The 14,800-nt window shown below is 36.0% G+C and overlaps 1 protein-coding gene across 1 annotated transcript; it reads right to left on the reverse strand.

Moving 5' to 3' along the window:
- Positions 1-8,059: 8,059 nt before the first annotated feature.
- Positions 8,060-11,345, reverse strand: LOC137717810 (transmembrane 9 superfamily member 8-like). Its single transcript, XM_068457295.1, has 7 exons — positions 11,117-11,345; positions 10,424-10,588; positions 10,226-10,335; positions 10,032-10,140; positions 9,830-9,942; positions 9,575-9,728; positions 8,060-9,346 (listed from the first exon to the last, which is right to left on the reverse strand). The coding sequence occupies exons 1-7, from the start codon at positions 11,228-11,230 to the stop codon at positions 8,201-8,203; spliced, it is 1,911 nt and encodes a 636-aa protein (XP_068313396.1). The 5' UTR covers positions 11,231-11,345; the 3' UTR covers positions 8,060-8,200.
- Positions 11,346-14,800: the final 3,455 nt, after the last annotated feature.

Here is a 14,800-nt window from a genome sequence, read left to right on the forward strand (position 1 = left end):
TTTTGGTTTTTTACAGTTTTTTTTCCTATATATTTAAGTTGTTGTAGTTTTTAAATTTAAATAATAAATTATGTTTGGCCTTTTGGTCTTCAGTTGGAGATGATTTTTTGTGACAGGGTTATGTTTGGCCCTATGGCCTGTTGGCCCTCGATTGGAGATGGTAAAAAATATGGCCCTGCATTGTTCATTAAAAAATTTATTTCTTGGAGGGCTAGTGGGCTAAAACGAGCCCTCTGGCCCTCTTTTGGTTGGAGATGTCCTAAGTTTTTTCATGCAAAATCATATCATGTTATGGTCCTCTTCTGATGGCTTGACTTAGATTGAACTATTTTAGATTTAGTCTAGCATCAATGTCGATGTTTAGTGAATTTGTATACGCTGAGATAAGATTTTCCAAACTGGGTGACGGTCCAATATATTATTATGTCTTACAAGTCTCAATTATAGTTGTGTAACTCAATAGGATTAGAGTTAAACACAACTTCAATCATATCAGAAGCTTGTTTGGAAGTGTTTTTAAAATGATTAAAAGTGTAACACTTGGAAAATAAATAAATATATATATATATATATATATATAAAAATTATAGGAGTAAGATTATTTTAGCTTTGAAATATTAAAAAAAAAACAAAGAAACAGACGAAAGATGATCTATACGTGTAGACATCCCAACTTTTCTTCTTCTTCCCAACCATCACACGGTGGGAAACCAAGATAATCAAATCTATCCATAAATGTTGGGGGTGATGTGGGTAGCCTAGGGGAGTGAGTAAGCATTCTAAAACAAAGATGCAATGATGGGATTAGAGAGAGTATTTCTAACTCTCACTGAAGAACTAGAGGAGAGCGAGAGGTTTTGGAAAGGGAAAAGTAGGAAATCGGAAGAGGGGAACTGAACTGAGAGGGTGCCTGGTGTGTTCTTCAATTGGTACAAAGGGTTAGCTTAAATTTGTTAATTTTTTTACCACAGCAACTTTGATTTCTAGAAACATGCAGTTCGTGAGCCTCACTTTGGCTCTTGTTTTCTCTCAATCCATTACATGTTTTTAAAAGTCTTCTTATATATTTGAAATTAGGCATGACAAGGAACAAAGCCCAATTTATTTCACTGATTTTGGTTGAGATCTTCTATGGACAAAATGTGAATGGAAATGTGAAAAAAATCTAGAAATCAGCATATTTTCTGCAGAAAAATTGTTTGTGAACTCAACTTTGGAGCTTGATTATTTTCTTCTCTTAAATCCGTTTTGAGAAAGTCTTATTAGATTAGAAACTAGGTTTGTTAAGCTTTAAAATCCAAGTAATTTCATCATTTTCCATGGAGTTTTGAGGGATGAAAATGAAGCTTGGTTCATCACGAGGTTGTGAATGGGGTATATTTAAGTAAACTTTTGATAGGCTGAAATTGAATCTTCATTCCAGTTTTATGCTAACTTTTATTATTATTTATGTGATTTTTGGCTTGGGAGTGACTCCGGACACTTCGGAGGCTTAGAGAGGTATTCTAGTTAGCTAGACTCGAGGTAGGGGCTCTATTTCCCGATGATAGGTCTATATCATGTTTAATCTTTGTGATATTAGTACTTATATCTATTACAGTAGTAATGAAATGTTTGGATGAAATTGGATCTTTTGATTGTCATGGTTGTGTTATGGGTTGATGGTTTCTTTTCCGGTGTATTTTATACATTGGCTATGTTAAATGTTGTTATGTTTTGATGAATGGTTGAGCTATGTAAAATTGATGGATTGAATATGTTGAGGTTTGCAATTGTATATGTGAAATCGAAATGTTCAGGTTGCATTACATGTTATAGAGTCAAGTGTTGGGTTGTGTAAAGTTGGTTAAACAAAGTGTTGAAAACTTATATATGTTCAAGCGTCAAGTGAAGGGTTTGGACGTATAGTTGGGCGTCGGGGGAAGGGCCCATATTAATGAAACTGAAACTACTAATAAAATTCGGGGTTAAGGGAGGAATGAGAGTAAACTTATATTCTTGGTGTTTGAAACCAAGTGGTATAAGCATAGTATGGGATGTGCAGGTTTGGATGCCATAAATATAAGTTAGCAGGATTAGAAGGGAGTGAGTTCATGGGTACTTCTTTGTCATATCATTTGTATTTTACCGTATTGTTTGATGCATGGCACTTTAATTAATTGTGATAAATGAACTTGAAGGGTATATGGTTCCTATTGGGCATGAAATGCTCACACCCTATTAGCTATTGCAGGTACTAGTATGGAGGAACTTGATGATGACCTTTCTCTGAATAAATAGCCATATCATGTGTGTGTTGGTTCCTAGTTGTAATTAAAATAAAGTGTCTTTGTATCTTAAGAGTGTGTTGTAAGAGTTGTTCTCTTTAAACTCATGATGTATTAAATAAACAGGTCTAAGTGAACTTTTAGATGGCTCTAGTTCCATCATACTTTTGTTGTAATATTAATTTTTTTTTTCTAAGATACTATTCATGCCCTAATTCGATTATCATCCTTATTTTCGAACTTGAGGTGTGACAAAAAGTGTCTTTGGTGAAAATGATTTTTGGAACCAATCTTTAATAAAAATGCAAGCGAATCTTGAAAAAGCACTGTAAAGTGCTTTTGGAATCCAAAAATATTTTTTCTAAAAACACTATTAGTTATTTTTAACACACAAATTCCACCATTTGTATAATGACATGTGGTATACCACATCGTGTGCCGATTACACTGAAAAAATCTCTCGTCAGTGTTGTGTCGAAAGTTTGGTTTTGCTGCCAACCTAGGAACTAGGGTTGGGCCCTTAGTTGGTGCCCAAGTTTTGTAGGCCTTTTGAGATATATATTTTCCTCCATAACGGAGTACAATATACACAAAAATTGTCAAATATTTTAGCATAGTATCAAAGCGCATTTTCAGATTTGTTCTCAAATTATTGAGTTCACTTACAAACATGACCGATGTAGCTCTCCGTCCGACCCACTCCAAAGTGGTTCGACGTGAGGGGGCGTGCTGAATAAAGTAAAAAGTTTTACATCGGCTATCTTACAAAAACAAACCATAACTTAAATAAAATGGTTCCACTTCTAATTGTATGGAGGCCTTTTGCATAGAAACTCCAAACCTATCGATTGCATAGATGATTAATTAGAGACAATATCGATTCTATTAATGGTAGATTGCAGCCTGTCTCTCTAAAACTTTAACATTATCGTACCATGCGTCATAGGATTGGCTTTTTCATTGGCATATAAGTTGCACAATTGTCAGTTTGTTCTCTAATCCCCTCCTCCCCAAGTCAAGGAGGTTCTTGTTCTTTGCATGGAGAATGCATCCACTTGAACAAAAGGAGGGGAAGGATAAGCATCGTTTACTTGTCCAATATCCTTTGGGAGTAATGACTTGAAGTGGACGTTCATCATCTTCATCTACTTGTACCAAAACAAGCAAAAGAACCCACACAAAATCACTCTCCCTACTTGATGGACGGACAAAGAAAGAGAATTTAAGAGAGCCAACTTGGTTTCCTTCCTTTTTAAGATTTGCACAACCTCTGTATTTTGAAGTTGAATTTTCTGGTAGTGGTTTCTTGGTGGTAACCCTACATTGCCACTTGCACTATGTGGGGTCAATCTTTAGTTTAAGTGAGTGTGAAATGATTTGTAAATAGCATATATGTGAGTATGAAATGAATTGTAAACTTAGTTTATGTTTAAGTTTTAATTCTCATAAATAGGTGTGGACAAAAAAACCGCTCAACCAAACCAAGCACCAAATCAAACCAAAAATATCAATAAATATTAAAAAATTCATATTATATGAACATTTAATTTGTTGAAAGCAGTCCAGTTGAAGCTTCCCGACCTAGGTTTAAATGACATGATTATGACTCATAAGCGTAAACTATTTCAATTTACCAAAAAAATTCCACACAAGGCACATTAACATGACTCAAAACCCGTACGAATATATGACGTGACGAGACATGATTAACACAACTTTTCTCCTTTTCCTATGAGTATTATGAATTATTCTACTGTTCTATTATATTGATCAACACATACTTGACACAAACACAACACAAATATAAATAAGTAACACGAACACAACTCGATGATCACCCCCACATATGCTTTCGGATTTCGGTTACTTAGGGTTTAGGACACGAGCCAAATTTCATTCTCACGCGATAGTGTGTGTACGTGAAAGAGGGAGGGAAGGGAAGCAGATGTTGATATGTGGGTAAGTAAATGTCGAGCTTTAAGAGCAATAAAACCTGGACAAAATCTTCCAAAGTGAACCCAAACACCATCAATCAAACCCAAAACGTGCAACTTATATTCTTCAAAACACACCAAAGGCATATATAGTCCCCCCACATTGCCCTATTTGCCAAGCAAAAAAGCACATCAAAGATCAAATCCCTCCTCTCTATGAAGTTGTATTGGCTTGGGACCCTCATATTCCCTTTCTTCCTTTCTATCATATATATATATATATATATATATATATAAAAGTATTGTGATGAAGAAAAGCTAGCCATTTATGCTGAATGGAAAGCTTTTGTAGAACAATACCAATTTGAAATATATTTCTTCTGGGGATGTTTTCCTCAGAAGCGATGCCAGTTTTAAGCTTCCTCCATCGTATTTTATGTGGTTTGTTTAAAACAAGTAATTGGTGATTCACCGATGTTGTTTCAAAATCAGAAGGAGTTGGAGAAGTGGGTTCTTCTTGGTTTGGAGGATGATAAACAGGATGTGCAACTTGTGAAGAAGTGTCAACAGACTTTAATTTGAGTAAATCATTGACTAAATCTTGTTGTGCAGAAAACTCCATTTGTTTTGATCAAGAATATTTCTGATCCAGTCATTTTGGGACTTCCTTTCATTGCATTAATCTATCCTTTCAAAGTTCATCATAACTGTATTTCTACCAAGGTTTTTGGCCAAAAAATTACTTTTGAATTTTGCATGGAAACAGATCTTAAAAAATTAAAACAACTTCAAAAAGATAGTGTTTCAAAAACTCTCAACCAGATTACTGCAAAATCCCAACAAATTGCTTTTTTACAGGAAGAAATTCTTCACAAAAGAATTGAAGAACAATTAACAAACAAATCTTTATTAGATTCTATTCACCAGTTTTCTGATAAGCTTACTAAAGAAATTTGTTCCGATCTTCCAAATGCTTTTTGACACAGAAAACAACATATTGTTAAACTACCTTATGTTAAAGATTTTATTGAGTCAAAAATCCCCACAAAAGCACGACCGATTCAAATGAATCAGGAAGTTTTAGAGTTTTGTAAAACTGAAATTAATCAACTTTTAGAAAAAGGAATTATCTGTGAAAGCAAATCTCCATGGTCTTGCCCTGCTTTTTATGTCCAGAAAAACGCAGAATTAGAACGCGGCGCTCCACGACTGGTTATCAACTACAAACCTTTGAATGATGTTTTAGAATGGATCCGATATCCAATTCCTAACAAAAGAGATTTGATAAAAAGACTTTCTCAGGCAACTGTTTTTTCTAAATTTGATATGAAATCAGGCTTTTGGCAAATTCAAATTCATGAATCTGATAAATACAAAACTGCTTTTGTAACTCCTTTTGGACATTACGAGTGGAATGTAATGCCTTTCGGCTTGAAAAATGCACCAAGTGAATTTCAAAATATCATGAATGAAATTTTTAATCAATACAGCCATTTTTCGATTGTTTATATTGATGATGTATTAATTTTCTCAAAATCAATAGATGAGCATTGGAAGCATTTACATGCATTTGTTAGGATCATTAGGTCCAATGTGTTAGTTGTTTCGGCATCTAAGATTAAGTTATTTCAAACCAAAGTTAGATTTTTAGGTTACCATATTTACAGGTCTACCATCCAACCAATTGATCGAGTCATCCAGTTTGCTGATAAATTTCCAGATCAAATTATTGATAAAACCCAGCTTCAAAGATTCCTTGGATCCCTCAATTATGTTTCAGAATTTTATCCTCATCTGCGTCAACAATGTAAGCCCTTGTTTGATCGTCTCAAGGAAAATCCTCCATCATGGTCACAAAATCATACTTCCATTGTCAAACAGATCAAAAATCATGTCAAGACTTTGCCTTGCCTTGACATTCCAACTCCCGGCTCTCTCAAAATAGTCGAAACCGACGCATCTGAAATCGGTTATGGAGGTATCCTTAAACAGAAAATTTCTTCCGAAACTCCTGAATAAATTGTTCGTTTCCATTCAGGAGTTTGGAATTCTGCTCAAGCTAATTATAGTACTATTAAAAAAGATATATTATCTATTGTATTATGTATTAGCAAGTTCCAAGATGATTTATTAAATAAAAAAATTTTGATTCGGGTCGATTGCAAATCTGCAAAACATATTTTACAAAAAGATGTTCAAAATATTGCATCAAAACAAATTTTTGCACGCTGGCAAGCCATATTAAGTATTTTTGATTTTGAAATTGAATACATTAAAGGCAGCTAGAATTGCATACTAGATTTTCTAACCAGAGAATTTTTGCAGGGGAAGAATGGGTACTAATCCTACTCAGCAACGAAGGCTCCCAGCCACCCTTACCCAAACCCCAGCACCAGTAAAACAAGAGTCTATTCCCGACTCTTCATCGGCCCTCGCCATTACAAACAGATTTACTCCCTTAGGATCAACAGTAGGAAATATTCGACCAAATTACCAAACGGCCTTAGCCACCCCTTATGATCCCTACTCTTCAGTTCGTTCTCCAGCACCTTCACAACCCAAAACACCTAGTTATGCTAAAACATCTCCATATGTCCAAAATCCCAATTCAGAAAAGTTTTTTAGCATCCATCTTCACATTGACAAAAACCAACCCCCATCAAGGCACATATATATATATATATATATATCATTACTTTATGATGGTAGGTTCACGCTACTACTAATTTCTACTTTAGAGGAGAGCCACGAGTTTACATCATGAACAAATATATGTGCCTTAAACATGTGAATCAACATTGGAAAAACTATATTGATTGTTTGAGTTGTGCTAGAATTAGTCGTATGTTTATGTGTGTGGTCATTGATGCATGTATGATTTATATCTCATTCACTATCTTAAATAGTTAAAGTAATCTAGTGTGAGCATTATACATATTTTAGTAAAATCCGAACCGTGCCAGGTTTAACACACTCAAATCCAACCAAGAAATTGTCTAAGCGGCCAAGGTTGTTGAAGAAGGAGCTGGAGACTTGGGCACAAGGTCAGGCAATAATCCTTCTCCATCCCCTCTGTTTTAGTCATGGCTGACGTCTACATGACGTCAAATCACTTGGGCACAAGGTCAGGCAATGATCGTCGTATTGAGCGGTCGAGTGGGGTTAGGTCCATTCAATTGTCCGACTTTTGGGTGTGACCTAGATCATCTTTTTCCTTCTTTTGGACGATTTTGCCCAATTATCCAACTAATTGGCATAGGCTGGAAATGCTCTTAGGAAGAAGAATCAAGCTCCCTCGATAGGTAAGTGAGCTTGATTCTTCGTTCTTTTTTTTATTGATTTTTTTTTCTTTCTGAAAGACGAAATGTTTTAATATGGACAGATTTCTACGTTTGCCAAAATGAACCATTGCCTAGGATCCTAAATGTCACACACGTACAACCATGTGCATGAAGTTTGAAGCTTAAGATCGAAGCTTCAAGGTTGTTTTGTTAAAAGAAAAGAAAAAATAAATTAAAGGAAGGAAAAGGAAAATTAGGCGTTTGAATTAAGTTTGTTTGACCAATTCACTCGTGACTGCTTCTTGTTGGTGGATTAACTTGCAGTCAGATGTACCTCAAAAACTTAAATTGTCTAGACCTTGTGCAGATATCTCTCTTAGACGATCTGGATTTTTGAGTATTCAATCCTGAGAGAATCTCAATCTGATTAACCTTAATCTAACTGCGCTGTGGGCAGATTATATAATAGTTTGAACAAATTACACTGAAAATTACAATAGGGGATGACGATAAACTCATCAGCTGAAGAATCAATCATAAATTTGGAATACGATGAGTTTTGTTTCGATCTTCTCTATCATAACGAAGTATAAATTTTGATTATATTTCACAAACAAGGTTTTTACTAGCAAATCGAGACTACTACTGTAGGAAAACGTCGAGATCAAGATAAAGTTTGCTTTACAACGACAACCTCAGTGAACCAAAAGCATTTGGATTACGATGAGTAGATGAGCCTCGTGAACCAAAAGCAGGCGTAGAAGCCGATTGTTCCGGTGACAACAAAGAATGCATAAGAAGCAATGAGCATGTACCCGAAGTATAAGAGGACCGAGACCAGCTTTGTGATTTCGAGCTTTGTGAAGAAGTAGAATGTGGCGTAGAGGAAGAGGTACAAAGCCGATGAGCCGGATGTGAGGTATGATCTCCACCACCACAAGTAATCCTCGCTGCACAACTGGAAGTAGCAGAGGACGATGGTGATCTCGGCGCACGTGATGATGAGGATGATGAAGACCAAGAAGAGGAAACCAAAGATGTAGTAGAACTGGTTCAGCCAAATCGAAGTGAGGATGAAGTATAGTTCGTTGAAAACCACTCCGAATGTGAGGATCCCTCCTACTAGAATTGAGAAAACTGGGTTCATGTACCAGGCCTGTTCTGGGATCTGTCTTGGGACTTTGTTTGTCTTTACTGGATCCTCAAGTGCTGGCTTCCTGAACCCAACATAGCCTCCCACAAATACGAGTGGGACTGAGATTCCGAACCAAAAATAGACCAGGGTCAACATTGTGCCAAATGGCACAGCTCCAGATGAGTTCTGGCCCCAAATCAGAGTGTTCAAGACAATGAAAATGGCAGAGATAGTTGCTGGGAACATGACTGCAGTCCTGAATGCGATTTTCATCCATTCTGTACCCTGAAACATCTTGTACAAGCGAACTGAGGCATAACCGGCGAAAAGTCCCATGAAGACAAAAAGCAAGAGCATTGTGGTCATAAGACCACCCCGGTTAGATGGGGAGAGGAAGCCAAGGACAGCAAATATCATTGTCACCACTATCATTCCAAACAATTGAGCACCAGTTCCAACATATACACAGAGCAATTCAAAATTATTTGGAGCCCTGAAGACATCCCCATGGATAAGTTTCCATCCTGTTTCTTCATGCGCTTCTTCCTGGGTCTCAAGTTCATTATCCTTGGAGATATCACGATAGAGTGTTCTTAGCATAATCATCGCTACTATACACGAAAGGAAGAGGACATTAACTAATGAGTTGACAATTGAAAACCAATGGATTTGGTAGTCACTCATCCGTAGATAAGCATCCCATCTAGAAGCCCACTTCACATCACTCTCCTAAACAGGTAGACATGAAAAGAAGTATCCGATGAGATGACTAGTTCATCACAAATGACAAAGTATGTTCAACACCGTTACATCAGAAATATTAGGGCAATAGACATACGATAGTAGTTCATGACACAAATAAATGATGCTGTAATAAGTAAAGAGTAGACGGTAAATTATGAGTCATAATTCTCCTACGAAAAAATACCAAGTAAAATTTTAAATTACGGAGCTCACCTGGAATTCAACATCATAGGTAAATACGATTTCTTGCTTTTCGGCAACCTCTTGAGGAGAGTTAGAATTAAAAACAGTGTGTTTCGAATGGGGGTCACAGGTAGTTAAACGAGTCTGTGCATCATTCCATTTCCCTTCATATTCATGTTTAAGACTGTGGACATTCAACAGTCAAGCAAACCGTATGACCAACTGATAATTTAGAAAGAAGATTCAGCAAGAAGGAATCATGCAGGAGAAAAGGAACGCCCTGACCTGAATGGTTTAACCTCAAATCCCACAATTCTTGCTGTTCCAGTTCGCAGATCTTTATAGTACTTCACAGTAAATGCCAGATGGTTGTGGATGAAGTATTTCTCTTCTTTGATCTGAGCACAATAACATAGTGTAAGAACGAGAAAAACATAAGCATCTCCAAATAAGGAAGGTATTTGGTGCCAACAAATAATGGACATACCCGAGCATATTGGCCTTTGAGCCCAACACGGAACCCAAGCCGATAAACAGTACGAGCTTTTTGATATAGCCTTTGAATGGGAACAACTAGAGGTAGATTATCAAGTATCCTGTCATATAAAAAAAAGTCTTAATAAGTTATGAGACTTCGTTTTAGTTCCTCAAATATACAAATGTCAGAAAAAAATTAAATACATGTTCACTCGATACTCGTCGTCTATCTTCTCCTTAAACTCCTTTACAATTTTGGCATTAGGTGTTATCCGGCAGACAATGTTGCACATCTGAGGCTCCCGCATACTAAACTGCACAAGTCCGATTGTAAGTTTACGAACATAGGAGAAACAAGCAGGCTCAGAGTTCTTGGAGTTGTACAAGTGCAATAACACTAACCACATAGGGGGAGTTCTTGATCCGGTCACCACGGAGCACTTCCCCAAGGTTCTCTACACTGTCGACGATTCTCTCAGGTTGGCAGTAAGGGAGAGAGTAATATGAGTAAGGAAGCTGAGTCTTTGTAGAAGTCAGTGTGTTTACTTTAACCTTCAAACGATCTCCCTGCAATAATTCAAAAACTTTGCTTCTCAGTCAAGTAAAGTAAAACAACGAGGGAATTTCAAATCTAATTTACAAGAAGTCATTCAAATTCCACGGACAGCATTTGTAATCCAGTGAAACTAAATGACGATCTTCTTAGAGTACTTGCGTAGGAATTACTCTACGCATCAAAGTATTAATAAAACACAGCCAAAGCAAATCAAAGAAATATGCAGAGCACAAGAACATATATCAAAACCTACAAATCTCAAGATTTGAAATATGATGAGGTCAACTAAACCTAATTCGACGATCATTTCAATAGCAAAGTAGCAACCAATCGAATTCACGATAACCTACTCTCCAATCCTTCTATCTTCCTCCATTTTCTCGGCAACCAAACAGACCAAACCTAACACTAGGTCACAGTCACAGATTCGAAAAGGAACACACTGATCACTCATTTAATACACAAACACATACAATTTCTACAAAAAATCGAAATTAAATGAAACTACAGATTAGATTTGTAGGCGATTGAGAGCTGACCTTGAAGAAGTCCTGCGGAGTGACGCCGGGGAGGTAGAAGGAATGGGCGCCATGCACTAAGAGTAAGAAGATCGCAGAGATCGCCAGGACTGCCGAGGATTTACGAGATGCCATGGCCTCCGGCTGAGAGAGAGGAGGAGGGGTGTGTAGGTCAGGTGGAGAAATTTATGCTGTCAAAAGCTAACGTTGGAGCTTTTATTGTGGCATTGAAGCCTCGGTTTGACAATTGTGACGTCGAAACATCAAATCTTTATTAACATATTACACTAAGAGTAAACTGTTGAGCTATACAAACACATTAATGCACAGAGAAATAAACCCTGTTCATACAATTATTAGCAATTGTTATATGTATCTTATAATTTTTATCCAATTTAAACGGGTGAATCGAATCGAGTTAACGAGTCGGAGTGTAAAATGTCAGGTTTACCATCAGTTTCAACCTGACCCAACAACAACGGCGACTCTTATTGACTAATAAAATGACCATCATGTCCTTGCTCGGAAGTGTGGTATTGGTAGTTCACAAATTATACTGTTTTCAGTCAAGAAAGTTGTCAAGCAATCGGAGACAAATACGACCGTTGTACAAACGTACACCTGCAAAAAAGTAAAAATATTATCTTTATCATATTTTTTTATACCGTATTTGTATCAACTCTTAATAAAAATAAAAGTTGTCTATACAAGTAGATCATACATCTATTAGAAAAATAATACAAATGTAATATAAAAATTGTGACAAATATAACATTGTTCGCTGAAAAGCAATCAAGCACCTATCTTCATCATTGCATCTTTCCCTGCACCACATGAACGATAAAAAAGAAATCAACGCTCTACGCGGAACTTTTCACACCTATATTATATGGTAATTAGTGACCAAGTTATCAAGGAAAAACTCGAAATCAATCGTACGTCTATTATTGCATCTTAATTTCCAACTCCACGTCAATTCGATAGAGACCGTCCGTCTGGTTTTGATGAATCCCAATTATAATATGTCCTAGTCGTTTCAGCCGACTTTGCTTAACGGTAAGAATGAATAATATATTTTAATTTCTTTACAATTACTTGGAAGTTTCCGAATATTTCTTACATTGATAGAATGATAATTAGAAATAGGAAATTAATTCTTTAATTTTCTTTTGTCACCAAAGAAAATTAAGAAATGCTAGTTTCAACAACTTCATTTAAAAATATTCTGAATAATATACAATTAATGTCACGCTAGAGTCTCGGACAAATAAACCTACTTTGATTAATGTCACGTCAAGAAACGGTCAAGACACGGCAAGGGCACTTTTGTAAATATGAAAGATATTTTGGGGCAATTTTGTAAATAACAAAACTTCTATTATGAGTGTTAATTATTATGTTTGTGTTTTAATCATTATGTACGGGGAATGAATATGATAAATATGAGTATTTTGTTATATTGTAAGTTTGAAGTATTATTTTTAATATATGTAATATTTATTAGATTTTAATCGTCAGTTGTGTCCTTATTTTTTAAACAAGTTCACATGATTGTATTTGACCTGTTGAAAAATGGCCATGAAGGATCTAGTATCATTAACAGGAGCTTTAAGGAATTACTTTCCAACGCCTGCAAGTTCTCATGGCATCGGCGAATATGATCAAAATTTCACTTGAAAATTCAGTGGGGGGAGTTGATGGTCAAGATCACGCTTTTTGCTTCGATAGAATCCCTGAAACCATCGATGGATTTCCGATTCAGCAACATCTCTAAGGCATTGTCTTAGAATTAAATTGTCTAAAAAACAACTAAATTATGTAGATTAAAGTCAAACACTAAACCTCACGAGAAACTTTTGGTGTTTTGATGACATTTGAAGGTCCTGCAAAAAGCTTCCGCAACTAAGATAAGTAAATCCTACATGTGGCTTGGAAATTTGATATCGAATTTCGTATTGTAAGAGTAGTTACACATACTAATGGATTAGAATATCAATCGAATATTGATTAATATGTAATCGATTGAACATTACTCGAAAATGAAAATGGCTCTTTTGGCTCAAAGGCAAGAATCTAAGGTTAGTATCAATCAATAAATTGGAACAACTTCATAAGTATATTTTAGATATATAAATTTAAAGGATCTAATTCGATAAAATTTAAAAGTTAATTTTATTGGAATTGGTAAAACTCTTTTTGATCAAATCAAAAGTAAATATCATTATCAGTTGACAAGATCAAAAGCTATTATATCCAACTATTTTTTTTTCGATAGTTTTTGTGAGTAAACCAAAAAATGAAACTGAAGTTACGTAAAATTGTCGGCAATCAGTTGGATGAATGCACAATAGTTTTCCTTGATGGTTCATCGATCACAACTTTTCACACAGCCGTCCTGCATGCAGGTGAAGTTAAATCATCATAATTAAACATGAAATCATCTGAAGAAAAATATGCAAATTAAATAAATATGATTAACATCTGGACCTCATACATAAATATCTTAGATAGAGCTCAATTACCTGCTCATCAACTCCCTGCTGTGCTACGAAACGGACTGAAACTCGAACAATCCTTCGCCATGGACATTTGATCTCGAATTTGGTAACAAAGGATGGGATTGTACCTACATGTAGTGATGAATAATTATGTAAAAGCTGTTGGATAGTGGCCAAATTAGTTCCATGTTTTGTGGCTTTTTCAAAGCCATGTTTTGTGGTTTTTTCAAAGCCATGTTTTGTGGCTTTTTCAAAGCCATGTTTTGTGGGAAAAGTTTTGTTCTCTTAAACACCCGTGGGTGTTGGTTCAAATGAGAGAGCTCATTTCGGTTTTGAGAAAAACAAGAGAGAAAAGAGATGTAAAGCATCCAAAGAGATGGTGAGAGCATTTGGCTCTACCATGGGCATGGGTGAGAGAAATCAAGAGAGCTAGAGTGAAAGATCTTTTGTGAAAGAACTCTTGGGGTAGAGTGAGGCTCTTGGGAAAATTATGTGAGTGGGTGTACAAGGGATATGGGATTGGGTTATGTCGATTTAACTCATGTGTAACTTGTACTGTTTTTCTCATAGTGAAGAGCAATATCTCTCCGAGGACGTAGGCAGGTTTTTGCCGAACCTCGTAAATTTCTCGGTGTCTTTATTTCTTGTATTTTATTTTGTTCAACTGTGTGTGATTTTGGTGAGGTTGTAATCTGAATCTCGGTTCCGCACTAACGAACGGACCAAGGCACAACAAAAGTATCATTAATCTTGTTCGAATATCATCTGAAAAGATATATATAGAAGAAGAAACTAAGCAAAAACAAATATGATGATAGCCACAATTGATGCAAAGTAACTTCTAAATAATATAGAGCTCGGATATTACCAGGAGATGACAATGGTAGACTTGGCGTGCTTTTCACTCATCAGTTCCCTGCGCTGCTACAAATCAGACTTCTTATGTACGATGCTTGGGATATGAGAAATCTTGAGCCACTCCTCTCCACTGCCTTGTTCACAGCGCTCTGAAACCATCCGACAATCCTCAATGATAAGATCCTGCATTGGAAACCATCGGACAATCCTCAATGAGAAATCAGACTTCTTATTCCCTTGATTTTTTTTAGGATTAAGTACCTAAATTCTCCAATTTTTTAGTGTAATTCCAAATTAGTCTCAACCTTTTGAAACATTCCAAGCAAGTACTCAACTTATTAAAAATGTC

This window comes from Pyrus communis, chromosome 15 (genome assembly GCF_963583255.1).
Source record: "Pyrus communis chromosome 15, drPyrComm1.1, whole genome shotgun sequence".
NCBI lineage: Eukaryota > Viridiplantae > Streptophyta > Magnoliopsida > Rosales > Rosaceae > Pyrus > Pyrus communis.

Excerpts from the sequence above, each read along its gene's own strand:
- LOC137717810 (XM_068457295.1), bottom strand. The coding sequence starts at position 11,230 with ATGGCATCTCGTAAATCCTCGGCAGTCCTGGCGATCTCTGCGATCTTC. Across the intron at positions 10,589-11,116 it reads CTCCGCAGGACTTCTTCAAG|GGAGATCGTTTGAAGGTTAA; the intron begins GTCAGCTCTCAA and ends GAATTATTGCAG. Across the intron at positions 9,347-9,574 it reads CCTATGATGTTGAATTCCAG|GAGAGTGATGTGAAGTGGGC; the intron begins GTGAGCTCCGTA and ends CTACCTGTTTAG.